Raw genomic sequence first — 18,411 nt, forward strand, 5'->3', positions numbered from 1 at the left:
AAATAAATAACTATTTAATATATTCTATGCTGAAAGTCAATTTGTTTTTCTTCCCTTTAAAGTTTAACTTTCATAAATAATGCATGCTTATAGAAGAAATTGCAAGAAATAAAAATCATCCATAATTTCAAAATGTCAAAATAATCACTGTTTATATTTTCTTGCATATGCTTCCAGTTTTTAATTCATATGTGATCTTTTTACATACGAAAATGTTTATTTACATCTATATATCTGTGTCATATCACATTTGCATGTAATTTTGTTTACAAATGCTATTTTTCTGCCAAATGAGCACATGAAAAGATGCTAAACATTATTCCTATTATGCAAACCAAAAGCACAACGTGATGTCACCTCAACACCTACAGGATGGCTAGCAACTAAAAAAGGGAATATAACAAGTGTTGGAGAGGATGTGGAGTAATTGAAGCCCTCATCCATTCCTGGTGTGACTGTAAAAATGGTGCAGCTGCTGTGGAAAACACTCTGGAGATTCTGAAAAAGTAAAACATAGAATTACTATATGACCCAATTCCACGATATCATATTAAGCTCCTAGCTATATACTCAAAAGAATAGAAAACAGTTGTTCAAACAAAAAAGCTTGTACATTCATGCTTATAGCAGCCCCATTCACAATTGCCAAAAGGTAGAAAGAACTCAAATATCCATTAACAGATGGATGGATAAAGAAAATGTGATCTATTTGTATAATGAAATATTACTCAGCCATTAAAAGGAATGAAGTACTGATACATACTACCACCTGGATGAACCTTGAATACATTATAGTGTGTGAAAGAAGTCAGACACAAAAGGTCACATAGTGTATGATTTATTTATAAGAAATGTCCATCTGGGTGTGGTGGCTCATGCCTGTAATCCCAGCACTTTGGGAGGCCCAGGCAGGCAGATCACTTGAGGTCAGGAGTTCAAGAGCAGCCTGGCCAACATGATGAAACCCCGTCGCTACTAAAAATTCAAGAAAAATTAGCTGGGCGTCATGGGATATGCCTGTAATCCAAGTTACTTGGGAGGCTGAGGCAGGAGAATCACTTGAACCCAGGAAGCGGAGGTTGTGGTGAGCTGAGATCATGCCATCACACCACTGCACTCCAGTCTGGGCAACAGAGTGAGACTCTGTCTCAAAAAAAAAATAATGTCCAGAATAGGCAAATCTATAGAGACAGAAAGGAGATTGGTGGTGTCAGGAGCTGTGGGGAAGTGGGAAGAGGAAGTGCTAATGGGGTCAGGATTTCCTGCTGGGTGGTGAAGATGTTCTGGACCTAGACAGTGGTGAAGTTTCCACAACACTGTGCATATACTAAGTGCTACTAAATTGTACCCTTTAAAATGGTGAATTTTATGTTATGTGAATTTTACCCAAACAAAAAATGCTATTTTATCTCAAATTTTTGTTAATTTGGGCTACTCACACGATATGCTGTTAACGTCTTTCCATGACATCAAATCATTTTATGAAACATTATTTTGTGGTTTTAACAAATATTTGGGTTATGTATTCAAACCACTCTATTTCTTAAAAATGGCATGATGTTACAAAATGATATAAAAGTGCTTTGTCTCACGTTGCAAGAATTGTCTTCATACAAGTTGACAGTTTGAGGTATCATCGGTTACAAATTGAGTAACTTCATCAAATAACTTTTGGGGTAAAGATTTCATTTTCAAAGCAATAGATAGCAACTATTTTTTGTCTTTCTACTCAATATATGGGTAGTTTACATAACGCAGTTACAGTGTTATAGTATTGTGTTTGTCTATGTACTTACAGTGAGTTTTGTACCTTCAGATGATTTCTTATTGCTCATTAACATCCTCTTCTTTCAGAGTGAGGAACTCCCTTTAGCATTTCTTTTAAGACAGGTCTGCAGATCCCTTAGGTTTTGTGTGTCTGGGAAAATCTTTATTTCTCCTTCATGTTTGAAGAATATTTTTGCTGGATATAATATTCTAGGATAAAAGTTCTTCCCTTCAGCACTTTAAATATGTCATGCCACTCTCTCAGCATATGAGGTTTCCACTGAGAAGTCTTCTGCCAGACATATTGGAGCTCCTTTGTATGTTATTTGTGTCTTTTCTCCTGTTGCTTTTAGGATCCTTTATCCTTGGCCTTTGGGAGTTTAATTATTAATCTTTTTTTTTTTTTTTTTTTTTTGACAGGATCTGGCTCTGTTACTCAGGCTGTAGTGCAGAGGCATGATCTCAGCTCACTGCAACCTCTGCCCCCTGGGCTTAAGCCGTCCTTCAACCTCAGTCTCCCAAGTAGCTGGGACTACAGATGCATACCACCATGCCCGGCTAATATATATATATGGTAGATACAGGGTTTTGCCATGTTGCCCAGGCTAGTCTCAAACTCCTGGGCTCAAGCAATCCACCTGCCTCGGCAACCTAAAGTGCTGAGATTACAGGTGTGAGCCGCCCTGCTCAGCCTAACTATTAAATGTTCTGAGTTAGTCTTATTTGGATTAAATCTGCCTGCTTTTCTGTAACCTTCTTGTACTTGAATGTTGATATCTTTCTCTAGGTTTGGGAAGTTCTGTTATTATCCTGATCTCTCTCCACCTCCTCTTTAAGGCCAAGAATTGTTAAATTTGCCCTTTTGAGGCTATTTTCTAGATCCTGTAGGCATACTTCATTTTAAAATTCTTCTTTCTTTTATCTTCTCTAACTGTGAATTTTCAAATAGTCTGTCTTCAAGATCACTAATTCTTTCTTTTTCTTGATCAGTTCCACTGTTGAGGGACTCTGATGCGTTCTTCGGTATGTCAAATGGATTTTTCAGCTCCAGGATTTCTTTGGTTCTTTTAAATTATTTCAATCTTGGTTCTTCTTAATTATTTCGATCTCTTTGTTAAATTTACCTGATAGGATTCTGAATTCCTTCTTTGTGTTGTCTTGAATTTTACTGAGCATTCTCAAAACAGCTATTTTGAATTATCTGCCTGAAAGGTCACATATCTTTGTCACTCTGGAATTGATCACTGGTGTTGTATTTAGCTCATGTGGTGAAGTCATGTTTTCCTGGATGGTCTTGATGCTTGTGAATGTTTGTTGATGTCTGGGCATTGAAGAGTTAGGCATTTACTGTAGTCTTTGTGGTCTGGGCTTGTTCGTACCTGTCCTTCTTGGGAAAGCTTTCCAAATATTCAAAGGGAATTGAGTGCAGTAACCTAAGTCTTTGGTAACCACAGCTGTATCTACACAGGGAGCACCTCAATCCCAGTAATGCTGGGACTCTTGCAGATTAGTAGAAGTACTGCCTTGGTTGTCTTGGGTAAGATCTGGGAAAATTCCCTGGATTCCCAGGCAGAGACTCTTCTCTTCCCTTACTTTCCCCCAAACAAATGTGTCTCTCTCTCGATCTGTGCTGATCTGTCTGGAGCTAGGGGAGGGTTGACACAAACACCCCTGTGGCATCTACCACTGGGACTGTGCTGAGTCAGACCTGAGGCCACCACAGCACTGGGTCTTGCCCAAGGCACACAGTGACCACTGCTTGGCTACCACCTGTGTTGACTCAAGGCCCAAGGGCTGCATAATCAGCATGTGGTAAATCTAGCCAGGCCTTGTGACCTTCCCTTCAGTGCAGTGAGTTCCCCACATATCTGGTGGGTCCAGAGATACTGTCCAGGAGCTGTGGCCTGGAATCAGGGACTCCAGGTGCTCCATCCCACTGTGGCTAAGCTGGTACCCAAGCTGCAAAACAAGGTCCCCTTTACTCTTACCTCTCCTTTCCTCAAGCAGAAGGAGCTTCTCCCCGTGGCCACTACGGCTGGGAATGTGCTGGGTCACACCTGAAGCCCGTATGGCACTGAGTCTCACCCAAGTCTTGCAACAAGTACAACCCAGCTACCACTGATGATTATTCAGGGCCTATGTCCTCTTTAATCCGCAGGTGGTAAATCCTGCCAGGACTGGGTCCTTCCCTTCAAGGCAGCATGTTTCCTTTGTCCAAGAATGTGTTTAGAAATGTTGTCTGGGAGCTAGAGCGTGGAATAGGAGCCTCAGGATGCTGTCTGGTGCCCTATTCTTCTGTGGCTGAGCTGATATCCAAGCTGCCTCTCCTCAAGCAGAAGGAAGAAGTCTCTCCTGGAGCAGCAAGCTGTGCTGCCTGGAGTTGTGGGAGGGATGATGCTTGCCAAGACTCCCTTGGCTGCCCTGGCTGGTGCCTCACCAGGTTGTGTGCACCCCAAGTTCTCTGGCTCTGAGCCCAGCGCAGCACCAGGACTTTCTCCAGAATTGCAGTCCTTGTAGCTGGATTTACCACATACTGATTGTAGAGCCCTTGGGCCTTTAACAAACATAGGTGGTAGCCTTTCAAGTTTATTTAGGACCCTGGAGCACTTTAGCCTGCAATGGTGGTACTAGCTGGAACTCAGGTTCTGACCACTGGGATGGACAATTCCCTTCTGACTAGGGCTGGCCTAAATGCTTCCTCTGTCGGCACTCGCTAAATTCTACCCCATGTTGCTTTCTGCTGTGACAGGGCAGCACTGAGTTTCAATGCAAAGTCCCATGATCACTGTGCTCTCTCCCCTCCACTCAAGCACCCAGATTCTCTCTCCAGCCATGAGGCCACTTCTGGGAGATGGGGAAGTGTTAGTGTAGGCAATTTAAGACTCTTTTGGCCAGGCACAGTGGGTTACTCCTGTAATCCCAGAACTTTGGGAGGCCGAGGCAGGCAGATCACCTGAGGTCAAGAGTTCAAGGTCAGCCTGGCCAACGTGGTGAAACCCTGTCTCTACTAAAAATACAAAAATTAGCCGGGCGTGGTGGCATGAGCCTGTAGTCCCAGCTACTTGCGAGGCTGAGGCTTGAGAATCGCTTGAACCCGGGAGGCAGAGGTTGCAGTGAGCTATCGTGCCATTGCACTCCAGCCTGGGTGACAGAGCAAGATTCTGTCTCAAAAAAAAAAAAAAAAAAAAAAAAAGAAAAAGAAAAAAGAAAAAAAACCTGTCTTTTGTACATTCTTCAGTGCCTCTTTAAATTTTTAATTTTTGTGGGTACATACTAGGTATATATGTTTATGAAGTACATGAGATATTTTGATACAGGCATGCAATGCATGGTAATCAAATCATGGAGAATAGATTATCCATCCCCTCAAGCATTTATCCTTTGTGTTACAAACAATCCAGTTACATTCTTTTCATTATTTTAAAATGTACGATTAAGTTATTATTGACTATAGTCACCCTGTTGTACTATCAAATAGTAGGTCTTATTATAGGTCTAATTAATTCTTTCTATCTTTATTTGTACCCATTAACCATCCCTAACTTCCCCTCATTCCTCCACTCCCCTTCCCAGCCTCTGGTAACCATCCTTCTACTCTCTATCTCCATGAGTTCAAAGTACCTCTTTTTTTGATATGATGTTAAAACCAGATACCATGATCACTCACCTAATTTTTCGTTCTTATGAAGGTATTTTCTTGTGTGGATATTTGTTGTATTTGGCGTTCCTGTGGAGGAGACGATCAATGACGCATTTTATTCTGCCTTCTTGCTCTACCTCCTCCTTTTTGTGATTCAGATGAGACTCCTTGACAGCTGGTGGCTAAATTTTCAAATGCAATATTTTTGGCAGAAAATATATTCACGCATGTAAAAAATAAAATGCACAGTGAAAAATGTTTCTTGTACCTATGCCCTTCATTTATCCAGTCTCCCCATCTTTACAAAGGTAAACACTTTTACTTTTTCTGTATCCTTTCATAGTATATTTAGGCAAATAATACATGTAATTAGTCTCCTTTGATCAGGATGATGAATTGCCCCCCGCAATGGTCAGTTCATCTCCCTGGGGCACAACTGTAAAACCCTCACAGCTCTTGCTGTATTCAGGGTCAACTCCACCAGCCATTTCATCCACTATATGACTCCTACAGATGAGATACGTAAGGTGCAGACAGGTCACACAGCCAGGAAATGGCAGAACTGTATCCAAACCTAGGCCTGGTGAACATCCACAACACCGCATGCCTCCTGCATGGTCTCAAACTCCTTTTCCTTGTCCTTGCCTGTGGACAGCCCCACTCATCTTAAAATTACATTTACGGCCAGGCACAGTGGCTCATGACTATAATCCAAGCACTTTGGGAGTCCGAGGCAGGAGGATAACCTGAGGTTGGGAGTTGGAGACCAGCCTGACCAAAATGGAGAAACCTCGTCTCTACTAAAAATACAAAATTATCCGGGCATGGTGCTGGATGCCTATAATCCCAGTTACTTGGGAGGCTGAGGCAGGAGAATTGGAGGCGGAGGTTGCTGTGAGCCAAGATAGTGCCATTGCACTCCAGCCTGGGCAACAAGAGTGAGACTCCGTCTCAAAAAAAAAAAAACCCAAAAAAAGCAAAAAACCAAAAAAACATTTACTCAGTAGGCACTCTTTTTTTTTTTTTTTTTGATGATGAGTATTGCTGTCTCCTAGGCTGAAGTGCAGTGGCATGATCTCAGCTCACTGCAACCTCTGCCTCCTGGGTTCAAGCAATTCTCCTGCCTCAGCCTCCTGAGTAGCTGGGATTGCAGGCACACACCACCATGCCCAGCTAATTTTTTGTAATTTTAGTAGAGGCAGGGTTTCACCATGTTGGTCAGGCTGGTTTCGAACTGCTGACCTCGTGATCTGCCCGCCTCGGCCTCCCAAAGTGCTGGGATTGCAGGCGTAAGCCACTGCGCCTGGCCCAGTAGGCACTCTTTAAGAGCAGGTGTCACACAGTAGAAACTCTATGTAGACCATATGTAGACCATGAGTCACAGAGTGGGCACACTATGAAGAGCAGGTGGCAGCAGTAGGCACTCTTTATGTACAGCAGGCAGCAGTGAGTAGGCACTCTTTATCAGGAGCAGATGATACTCAGTAAACACTCTTTATATAGAGCAGGTGGCATCTGTAGGCACTCTTTATCTAGAGCAAGTGGCATTCAATGGGCTCTCTCTCTTTTTTATTTTTTTATGAGACAGAGTCTCACTCTGTTGCCCAGGCTGGAGTGCAGTGGTATGAACTCAGCTCACTGCAAACTCTGCCTCCCGGGTTCATGAGATTCTCCTGCCTCAGCCTCCCGAGTAGCTGGGATCATAGGTGCCCGCCACCATGCCTGGCTAATTTTTGTATTTTTAGTAGAGATGGGGTTTCACCATGTTGGCCAGGCTGGTCTTGAACTCCCGACCTCAGATGATCTGCCTGCCTCGGCCTCCCAAAGTGCTTGGATTACAGGTGTGAGCTACTGTGCCTGGCCAGTAGGCACTCTTTATGTATTGCAGGTGGTACTGAGTAGGCACTTTTTATGTAGCGCAGACAAGAGTAGGAACTCTTCATGTAGAGCAAGCAGCACTCAGTAGGCACCCTTTATGTACAGAAGGCAGCCCACAGTAGGTACACTTTATGGAGCACAGGCAACACTCGAGCAGGCAGCACTCAATAGACCCTCTTTATGTAGATCAGGAAACACTCAGTAGGAAGTCACCATATAGAGCAGGTGCTATCAGTAGGCACTGTTTATGTGGAGCACTTCACTCAGTAGGCATGTGTTATGTAGACAGCACCTGGTGCTCAGTGGGCACTTTTCATATACAGGGGGTGGCACTCAATAGGCACTCACTATGTAGAGCAGGTGGCACACAGTAGGCACTCTATGAGGAATATCAGGAACTGAGTATACAGGGTTAATATAGAGCACCTGGCACACAGTAGGCACACTTTATGGAAAGCACTTGGCACAGAGTAGACAGGATTTAGCACCTGGCACACAGTAGCTGCCCTTCATTTAGAGTATTGGCACACAGTAGAAGTACTTTCCATGCAGCCTTTGTGCAGAGTAGAGACTGGCACACAGCAGCTCAAGTGCTAGTTGCCACCCTTTCCCTTCACTCCTTTTTGGGGCTCCCTCCTCTTAGGAGCCCTCATTGTCCCCCGCTAAGGCCCTCATTGAACATCCCATTTCCCAGATGGGAAGACTGCACCCAGGAGGGGCAGTACTGACCAAGTCAGAGCAAGGATGAGGCAGAATGAGGACTCCATTCATGGTTCCCTGGCTCTGCCCTTCCCCTGCCTGGACCCCATCCGTTCTCTCTCATCCTTACCCTCCACGTCCCCGCTCTGTCCTCCTATACTGAGTCCAGCCTCCAGATTTGCTTTTCCGGCTGAGCTCTTAATCTCCAGAATCTGACCCAGGTAATCCTCAGTGGGGCTGGATTCTTTGTTCCCGTTCCTAGCAGTCAGGTCTCCAACAGGGCCCTGGACTGCCTGGAGGCAAGACTTGAACTCCATCCAGCAGCAGGGGGACAGAGGCTTGTCTCTTCCAGGTTGCCTGATTCAGCATCCAGAAGTGGTACACAGTGTTCTACCGGCCCAGGGTTAGAGAGGAGCACAGGAGATGATCTGGAACAAGGCTTGGCCTGGCCTGGCTCGCTTGACACCTGAACTCTCAAGTTCATGCTTTTATCTGCCACACACTCAGTAGGTGCTCTTTCAGAGCAGGTGTCACACAGTGGAAACTCTATCTGACCCCTCTCGGCTTACTCTCCACCTTATGTGGGAGGTGCTGAGACCTGAGGATCCAGTGCCTGTGCTGTGTCACCCTGAGCTGGTTCCTCTGCATCCAGTTGGTCTCCCACACCCAGGTTTTGGCCAGCTGCCCAGACATGGGAGCGGCACCCAGGCTGTGGGGATTGGCTGGCCCAGCCCAGCCCAGCCTAGCCTCCCACAGCCTTCCCTACATCAGGGGCCAGGGGCAAAAACCTCCCAGAAGAAGGGGAGAGGAGGTTGTGTGGGACAAGGTGCTCCTGACAGAAGGTGCCAGGGTGGGGGTGGTGGGCCTGGGGCATCCTAGCCTGTGATGGAGATGGGCACTGGGCAAGGGATTGGGCGCACACATAGGGGAGCCCCAGCCTTCCCACATTCTCCATTGCTGCCCAAGGCCCAGGCAGCTCCTGGTTGCTGGCTTGGAGGATGAGTGGTTTTCTAACTGAAACCAAGCCCCTGGCAACCTCCTAATGATTCAGGCTGGGCCTTTCTGGACTTTAATCAGTTTCTCTATCTTTCTCAATCTAAGTGTTTACCAGGTAACTGGAGGCCACTTGGTTGCTGGTTTTGGCTGGGCCTTTCTGGACTTTACCCCTCAGCCCCTGTTTATCCATCCCTGTTTACTCTTACTGTTCTATCTCCAGCACTGCCCGTCTCTGCCTCTCTCCACTGTCCCTGGAGCTCCCTGGGCCCTTCCCTGGGCCTCAGGACCTCACTCACCACCCCATCTGCCCTGCAGGATGCCACAGCTGAGCCTGTCCTCGCTGGGCCTTTGGCCGATGGCAGCATCCCCGTGGCTGCTCCTGCTGCTGGTCGGGGCCTCCTGGCTCCTGGCCCGCATCCTGGCCTGGACCTATACCTTCTATGACAACTGCCGTCGCCTCCGGTGTTTCCCGCAACCCCTGAAACGGAATTGGTTCTTGGGTCACCTGGGCCTGGTGAGTGTGGCAGCAGGACGGGTCTGGGGTCTCAGGGTGGATGGACTTCCTGAGGCTCAGGTGAGAGGGGGTGGGCTGGGGTCTGGGGTGGCAGAGAAGCAGGGGAGGCGTCTTACTCATTCCTCTGCTTATTCATTTCTGTGAGGTGCCAACCCAAGCCCTTCTCACCTCCCTGTTCTCCCACTCTTGGCCTGTGTTGAATCCTTTTCCTGCCTGTCTTTCCACATTAATGCACCTCTGCGGGGCTCTTGGGCAGGGGGTTGGGTGCACAGAAAGGTGAACCCCTGGCGTTCCCACATTCTCCATTGCTGGACTCAAGGCCTCCTGCACCCACTGTCCAGGGTCCTCTCCCTACCTGGCCTATTTCCTGTTATGAGGGTACAGGTGGGCCAGAGGAGAGGTGTGGGCTGTCTCTCACCTCCACCACATCCGGAGGCACCTTCCTCTTATTTTGTTCCTCCCCAGTAAGATGTCCCAATGGGGTCCTGTTGCCAAACCCACATAAAAGTTGGCCACTCACTTCCCCTTTCAGAAGCCTTCCCTGACCTTTCTCCTCCCCCAGACCTTGCCCTCTGACTTAGACCTGTTCTCCCCTTTGGGGAACGTGGTCTCAATCTGCTCATTGCAAATGGCAGGATTGATGGGTGTGTCCACAGGTGAAGTGGGAGGGTGCACAGGATGCACTAGCACAGAGCCTGGTGCAGAAGCTTCTCCCAGGTGGGAGCCACTGTCATGATGGACAGTTAGAGTCACCTCTGCTCCCCTAGTGGCTGCTGAGAAGGGAAGGTCCCCTGTGTGCAGAACCTTCTCCATGGGAGGAACTGGAGCCTGTGTGGCTGGTGGAGGAACCAGCCAGGGCATGAAGGGATGTGGGGACCAGCCTTAGGGACATGTCCTGAGGCCATACTGCTCCCCACAAACCTCCCCTGTGAGGACCTCCTCATATGCCCACCTCTGGGCTGAAATGACTCCCAGAACAAGGAAATCTTTCCTCTCAAGCTAAGTGGGCCTCTGTGAGTGGACAGTGTGTCTTTTCCTTCTGCCTTGGGATGCGCTCTTGGGACTTGGAGGTGGCCCCAAGAGAAATAGAGCAGGAGGAATGTAGACAGATAGATAGGTAATAGGATAGACGGATGGATGGATGCACAGATAGGGTGAATAGATGGCTAGCTGGCTGGATAAGTTGGTGGGTAAATAGACAGATAGATAGATAGATAACAGGATAGATGGATGGATGGACAGATGGATGCATGGATAGGATGGATATATGGATGTATGGATAATACATACATAAAGTAGTAGAAAGGATGGATAGATTAGGTGGATAGATAGGTAGATATGTAGGATGGATAGATTAGACAGATGGATGGATAGATAGCTAGATGATTGATAGATAATAGGATAAATGGATGAGTGGATGAATGTACAGATAAGATGGATGGATGGAGGGATGGATGGATGGATGGATGGATGGATGGGCAGATAGATACATAGATAGAAAAGTTAGATAGGATGAATAGATTAGATAGATAAATGAATAGATAGGTAGGTAGATAATAGGCTAGATGGATGAATGGATGCACAGATAGGATAGATGAATGGATAGATAGATAGACAGATATATAAGATAGAATGGATGGATTAGATAGATGGATAGATACATAGAAACATAGGTAGATAGATAGATTAGATAGATAGATAGATAGATACATACATACATACATACATAGATACATAGATAGGTAGATATGTAGATATATATATAGGTAAATAGATAGATAGATAGACAGACAGACAGACAGATAGAAGAGGGAGTTTATTACGGGAATTGGCCTACAGGATTATAGAAGCTGAGATGCTTCATGGACTGCTGTCTGCAGGCTGGACAAACAGACACTGGTTGTGTAACTGAGTCCAAAGGCCTGAGACGGTGGAGTTCTGGTGTCCAAGGGCAGGAGAAGATGGATGTGCCAGCCCCAGAACAGAGCAAATTAGCCTTTCCTCTGCATTTTTGTGCTACCTGGGCTCTCAACAGATTGAATGAGCTCTGCCCACACTGGGGAGGGTGATTCTTCCTTCCTCAGTTTACCAAATTGAATGCCAGTCTCTTCTGGAAACACCCTCACAGACGGATGATCAACTATCTGGGCATCCTTTAGCCCAGTCAAGTGGACACCTAGAATTAACCATAACAGGAGGTGACGGCCCCTGCCTTGCTTGCAGGTCACCCCCACGGAGCAGGGCATGAGGGTCCTGACTCAGCTGGTGGCCACCTACCCCCAGGGCTTTAAGGTCTGGCCACCTACCCCATCTTCCCCGTCATCCGTTTTTGCCACCCCAACATCATCCGGTCTGTCATCAACGCCTCAGGTACCACCTGGAATACTTGGTGGTGGGTGCTGTGGTGCATTTGAGGCCTGCAAGTCCCTCTATCCCCAAGCCCCTGTGTGGCCCCTGCAGTACTCTGGTCTCTCCTTTCCTTCTCTCTCAGCCATCTTCATCTTTCTTTCATGTATTCACCAATTCCCATCTCAGCATCTCCTCTCTCCATTGCCATCTGACCCCCTGTCCTGGTGTTCTGGGCTGCCCTGGGGCCCCAAGAGACCTCAACCCAAGGCCCTGTCCTAGAGGAACCCCCAAGCTTAAGGAGGTGGATGTAGACAGAGACATCCCTAACTTCATGGGGTCAAGAAAGGGCCAGAGGGAGATGGATGACAGCCCAGAGAAGTGCAAGTTCTCTGCTGGGGCAGGCTGGAAGGCTTCCTGGAGGAAGAGTTACTGGAGCCATGTCTGGAACAATGAGTAGGAATGTTTGAAAGGAGAGTGCAGGGTGATGCAATTGGGCATCGTTAGTGTTCAAGGCCCCTTGCCAGGTCTAGCGTCACCTTGCCTGTCACAAAGCTTAGAACAATGAGGAGGACTTGTGGCTGGTGGAGGATCTGGACTGTTATTTCCGTGATGTCCATCTCTGGTGTGGGTCAAGTCCTTTTACCCCATCCTGTAGTTTGTCTGCCCGAAGTTCATTGCTTTTCTGCTCTAGGCCCTGGGAATCTCCAAAAGGAGACTCCACCCCAGTTTGGGGCCCTCTCCTTGACCCCTGTGCTTCCCTTCTTGGACAGGCCAGGCTGAGCAGGGAAACAGGCAGCATCCTACAGAGACCATGGCTCTGGCCTCAAAATGCTGAGTGACTCTGGGCTGGTTCCCAGCTGTCTCTGGTTATTGAGGTCTCTTTCAGTTGTGAGTGGTGGAAATCCAACCTGGTGTAGTCTAAGCAAAGAAAGAGAATCTATTGATTTTAAAGTCCAGGGAGGATGGCCTTCAGGCATGGCTGGATCCAGGTCTCACACAGTGTCACTTCCTCTCTTGGCTTTAGCTTTCTCCATGCCACTTTTGGCTTGTCTTCCTCTCTTGGCTTTAGCTTTTTCCACGCCACTTTTGCTTTCAAGACAGTCTTTCCCTCATGAGGTCAACAATGAGTCCTAGAAGCTCAATTCTCATGGGAAAGCCCACATTTCCCCCAGAGTTCCCAGAAAAGGCCCATGATTTACTTCTCCTGGCCTGGATCACCAGACCAATTTTTCACCCAGTCCCTGTGTTTCTGATTGCCTAGTCTCGGCAGGCCTGGGCCTTCTAGAGCTACTGTTTTGGGGGCACAAAGAAGTTTGATGGTTAAGGACTCAGGCCATGGGTGCAGATAGACCCAGTCTCAGGCCTCAGGCTTGCCATGGTCTGGGACTCTGGGCAAATTACTTTATCATTTAGAGCCTCAGTCTCTTCATCTGGAAAATGGGATGAATGAGAGCCCAGGGAACATGGTGTGTGGATCCACACGGGGAAAGACCTTTTCTGTCTGTGTAACTGAAGGACTGGAGAGTCCTGCATGGAGGATGTGAGTAGGAAGCCCAGGGGGTGCTCAGCACTGAGAGGGAGATGAGATGCTGCTTGAAATTCTCAGGGAGAGGGCTTCCACCTCTTCCCTGCAGATCCTTCTCTCTCGCAGCCTAGGAGAGCATGAATTGGGTCCTGTGTCTTTCTCTCCAGATTCACAGCTCGGAGGAAGGTCTCCTATACACACAAAGCCTGGCATGCACCTTCGGTGATATGTGCTGCTGGTGGGTGGGGCCCTGGCACGCAATCGTCCGCATCTTCCACCCCACCTACATCAAGCCTGTGCTCTTTGCTCCAGGTAGACACTGCACTGGCCACTCCAGGTAGACACTGCACTGGCCACGCCTTGCCCATAGCTGGGGTCTCTGTGCTGCCTCCAGCGGGTCGCGTGCCCATGTGCAGACAGGAGGGGCTGTGGTGGAGATGCCACTGCTTCCATCTCCCCTGGACTTCCATCTGTCTGACCTCTGTTCCTGTTTGCTCATGTCTGGGAAGTGTCTCTATGATGGCTGTTATATGGTCAAGTCTGCTGTACGGCTACGTCTTGTCACCTGTATATTTACACCTGGGTCCTGGTTACACATGAAATATGTTATACCTGGTTACATCTGGTATATCATTCCAACTGAGGTCATGTAGAGCTGGTCATGTGTGGGGTTCATCTGTGGCCAAGGACATTTGGGGCATGTGAGGGGCTGTTTGGTTCTTGTCGCAGGTGCTGTTTGACACTGCCGTTTTCTCCTGCTGGTCACATCTGGGCCATGTTTGGGGGTTGTGTGAGGTCTGGGACCCAGGGTCCCTATGTGAACTGTCTGAGACATTATTTGAGTCTTGTCTGAGGCATGTGTTGTAGTATGTTTGGGTCATACGTGAGGAACAGTCTGGGTCACGTGTTGGCTATGTCTGGGACGTTAAAGGTACCATATTTATATTCAACCCAGAGCCTGTATGTGGAACACGCTTTTAAGGTCATGTTAGACCTTCTCATGTGCATGTTAGAGCACACCATCTCATGTTAGGAATTGTCATGTATTTTGTGGCCATGTCAGGACATGTGAACACATGTCAGTGTCATGTCTCATGTCTAGGTCCATGTCAGAAGATGCCATGTGAGAATATGTCAGAGAGTGCTGGGACAGACAGGGTGTCCTAGGTCCTTGTGAAGGCATTCTGTAGAGTGCTGAGCGTGTTCAGGGTTTGCAGAACATGTTGGATCATGTAGGAGGCGTGTCAAGGCATGCTGGAGCCCTGACATAGCTCCTACGTGCCATGTTAGGCAGTGTCATTGCTGTACTGTGCTGCCGTAGCCTGGTCTGGTCTTCCCTCCCCTCCCCCATCCTGCCTTCTTCCTCTGCCCTTGACCCTCTTCTTGCTATGTGGGGCTTGGAGGGGAGAAGTGCAAACCTCTTGCTGGGAGCCTCCCCCCACCCCCAAAGTTCCTCCTTCACCTGCCTCCATGGCCCCTGATTGTCCTCATTTATGTCAGCCGCCATTGTACCAAAGGACAAGGTCTTCTACAGCTTCCTGAAGCCCTGGCTGGGTGAGTATCTGCAGGTGAACAGGGTTGGGAACAACCTGGGGGGCCAGGGGAGGGAGAGGTCCTTGCCCATGGCCCTTGGCTGCCCTGCCAGGGGATGGGCTCCTGCTGAGTGCTGGTGAAAAGTGGAGCCGCCACCGTCGGATGCTGACGCCTGCCTTCCATTTCAACATCCTGAAGCCCTATATGAAGATTTTCAATGAGAGTGTGAACATCATGCATGTGAGTTATTTGAAGCCAAGGTCCCAGCTGCAGCCTTTGGTTGGGGGGAACCACAGACAGATCTAGTCTGGAATTCTGGCTCTGCTGGGTGCCTCTGGGCCATTGTCTTCCTCTCTGAGCTTTGGTTTCCTCATCTGTAAAATCCCTACTTAAAAGAAGGTCAAGGTGATGTAGTGGAGTCATGTCTCTGGCGCATAGTAGGTGCCCAGAAGCTGTCTGTTTCTATGTTCGTGTCACCCGAACCCTGTAAACTCAAGAGGGTCATGACAACAATTGCATAATAGCTGTTGCTGATAAGAAACAACCTGAAAACTCATTGGTTTAAACCAATAAAGGTTTATGAATCCTGATAAGTCTGTGGGACAGTTCATGGATTCTTCTGGATGTGGATGGAAGGGATCAGTCATGGTACATGAGCAGCCTGGGGTCAGGTAGGCAGCCTTGCTGGTGTTGGCTGAGTTCTCTCACATGTTTGGGTTTTGGCTGGCTTCAGACCGATACAGATGGCCTCAGCTTAGACCCCTGGATGTTCCTCCATCTGATTCTCTCCCTCCAGAAGGAGTCCCATGGTTTACAATACAGATAGGGTTCCAGGGAATAAGATGAGGCTTAGCTTCATTAGTTATCACCTCATCATTTTTACCACATTGTATTTTGACATCAAAAGCCAATAGTCCAACACGGAATCAATGGCAGGGGGTAAAATAGGCTCTCTGTTTATTATTGGGAGTTGCTGAAAAAGCACATTGCAAAGGGTGTGGATATGGGGAGAAGGGAAGAATTGGGGCAAAGGTTTTGTGAAGTGTTTAGAATTTTTTAACTTTAAAATTGATGTTAAGCTAGTTACTGTTTCATAAATTATTCTGGAAGAACAAGAAACTCCTGGGTCAGAGACAAAGGATAGTTTTACTACTCATGACACAGAGAGCAGCATGTGTTGCTTGTTAGATTGCACTTCTTCTCCAAGCCTCTCAAATCCCATGGGCTGACACAAGTGGGCTTCTATAAATGCCTGCTGACATCATATATTGCATTACAGGGAAGGGGCATTAGGCTTAGGAATCTGTTTTTATAGCAAGCAGAAGCAGCATATCCAGGGGGTGTCCCTTATCCTCAAAGTTATTTTCTGCAAACACAACTCTGAGAAATTTTTCAAGTTAACAACATCAGCGTGTTGCATCTGTGACATGCCCAGAAAGGGTGCTCAGGACTCATGGAGGACTACCTCTACAAACCTAGGATATTTTTATAATCAATTTATAACTGCAGATGAGGAAACCCAACATTTATTGAGAACTCACAATATGCCAGAAACAATGCCATGTGCCCATTCCATGATACGAGTATATATTGTCTAATTTGATTTTAACAACTCTGCAAAGGAGAGATTATGTATTTTTGCCCCATGGTAGATGATGAAACTGCAGGTCTGAGAGATTAGGGAGCTAACCCAAGTTCACCCAGCTAATGAGTGAGCATGGCGAGGTGGAGCAGAGTTTCTAATGTGAATTATATGGCTCCAAAGCACATCATCTTAACTGTTCCTGAATATCTGACAGGTGGGATATAGGGGAGGGTAATGAGTTGACTAATGGCACACAGAGCACAGAGGACAGAGCTGGAACTTGAACCTAGGTCTCCTGACTCCCAATCTTGGGGCTTCATCTCTTAATAGTAACAGCTTTTGCTTGCACCATAACCTGGTGCTCCCGGGTAAAGGGTCCCTGGGGAGAAGATGAAGAGGCTTATTCTGGGGCGTGCATATTGATTGTTGGGGTTGGAGAGCTGCTCAAGGGAGCAAGGGACCTGCCCCAGCTCTGTCCCCTTCTCTGGCTAGGCCAAGTGGCAGCTCCTGGCCTCAGAGGGTAGTGCCCGTCTGGACATGTTTGAGCACATCAGCCTCATGACCTTGGACAGTCTGCAGAAATGTGTCTTCAGCTTTGACAGCCATTGCCAGGAGTAAGTTCTTGCCCAGGGTCTGGGATCTTGGGCCGTGGACACAAAGTTGGTAGGTGGGGGGCGGGGGAGGACTGAGCAGGGAAATCAGACAAACCTTCTTGGAGGAGTTGTTATACCTGATCGTTGAAGGACTGGTATGAATTTTATCTTGAGGTTTCCAGGGACTCATTAAAAGGGTTTGAACTGGTGGGTGTGGTCAAAGCAGGTCTCTCTCAGGGACTGACTGTAATGTAGCACTAAATGGAGTTAACACTGATGCAAAGAAGCTAGGGTGGAAGCTGGACCATGGACCAGTTGGAAGAGGATAAAGTCTGAGCTTTGTGGACAGCTTCAGGAAGGAGAAGGGGCAGGACTGTATACTGGGAGGGAGAGAGAGAATAGGAGCATAATGTGCAAACTATCCTCTGGGTGCCTAGCTGCATGGAGGCATCTCACAGAGATGGGATGCAGGGAGAGATAAGAGAGCCTGGAGAGTCGATTTCATGCTGATCCCCATCCTGCATCTGAGGGGCCATCTGTTCCTGGATATCCCGTTTACTGATAGGAGGTAGCTCCTAGCTGCTGGTGGGAGGTGATCCTGGGGCTTCAGGTGTATTAAATTGTTGCCTCCCTTTCTGCCCTTATCCTGCAGGAAGCCCAGTGAATATATTGCCGCCATCTTGGAGCTCAGTGCCCTTGTGACAAAAAGACACCAGCAGATCCTCCTGTACATAGACTTCCTGTATTATCTCACCCATGATGGGCAGCGTTTCCGCAGGGCCTGCCGCCTGGTGCACGACTTCACAGATGCCGTCATCCAGGAGCGGCGCCGCACCCTCCCTAGCCAGGGTGTTGATGACTTCCTCCAAGCCAAGGCCAAGTCCAAGACTTTGGATTTCATTGATGTGCTCCTGCTGAGCAAGGTGGGCCTCTCTGGGATCTGAATTCAAGAAGTAGAAGGGAGCTTCATGTGAAATGTCAGATGAAAGAATTTGAACTTGATTAAGAGGGCACTAGGGAGCCATGGAAGGTGATTGAGGAAGGGAGGGACAGGTCAGAGATAGGTTTTGGAGATAGCTCTGTGGACTAGCACCTACCAGGGGACTGCTAAATGAAATTGTGATGAGTCTGAGATTTACTCTATTTGTAAGTTAATAAGCTAATTGGCCACCTTTTAATCTATATATCTACATCTATACCTATGTCTGGGTCTATGTTTATGTTTTTGCCTATGTCTTTCTGTATCTTTGTCTCTGAGTTTGTGTCTCTGTCTATGACTATGACTATGTCTATGTCTTTGTCTTTGTCTTTTTCATTGGCCATATCTGTATG

At 47.5% G+C, this 18,411-nt stretch overlaps 1 protein-coding gene and 1 long non-coding RNA gene across 7 annotated transcripts in view; one reads left to right on the forward strand and one right to left on the reverse strand.

Moving 5' to 3' along the window:
- Window positions 1-8,724, reverse strand: LOC107969683 (uncharacterized). Of its 3 annotated transcripts, none has more exons than XR_008541138.1 (3): window positions 8,115-8,724; window positions 1,797-5,589; window positions 1-498 (listed from the first exon to the last, which is right to left on the reverse strand). It is a non-coding gene; the product is annotated as an uncharacterized LOC107969683 (long non-coding RNA). The 3 variants fall into 3 exon arrangements; XR_001711652.3 differs by having other exon boundaries at window positions 5,435-5,589; window positions 8,115-8,716; XR_008541137.1 differs by having other exon boundaries at window positions 1-5,589.
- Window positions 8,725-18,411, forward strand: part of CYP4F3 (cytochrome P450 family 4 subfamily F member 3) — a 21,821-nt gene continuing 12,134 nt past the window's right edge. Inside the window, exons 1-8 of one of the 4 annotated variants that reach the window (XM_054673998.2) lie at window positions 8,725-8,826; window positions 9,296-9,494; window positions 11,718-11,864; window positions 13,536-13,680; window positions 14,869-14,922; window positions 15,014-15,141; window positions 16,979-17,100; window positions 17,732-18,002. In XM_054673998.2, the coding sequence (XP_054529973.1) occupies window positions 9,297-9,494; window positions 11,718-11,864; window positions 13,536-13,680; window positions 14,869-14,922; window positions 15,014-15,141; window positions 16,979-17,100; window positions 17,732-18,002 (1,065 nt within the window). In that variant the 5' untranslated portion in view covers window positions 8,725-8,826; window position 9,296. Of the gene's footprint in view, window positions 8,827-9,169; window positions 9,495-11,717; window positions 11,865-13,535; window positions 13,681-14,868; window positions 14,923-15,013; window positions 15,142-16,978; window positions 17,101-17,731; window positions 18,003-18,411 lie in introns of those variants that run through there. The other 3 variants (XM_054673999.2, XM_003316166.6, XR_008541136.2) reach the window with 3 other exon arrangements.

The sequence above is a fragment of the Pan troglodytes genome, chromosome 20 (genome assembly GCF_028858775.2).
Source record: "Pan troglodytes isolate AG18354 chromosome 20, NHGRI_mPanTro3-v2.0_pri, whole genome shotgun sequence".
NCBI classification, from domain to species: Eukaryota; Metazoa; Chordata; class Mammalia; order Primates; family Hominidae; genus Pan; species Pan troglodytes.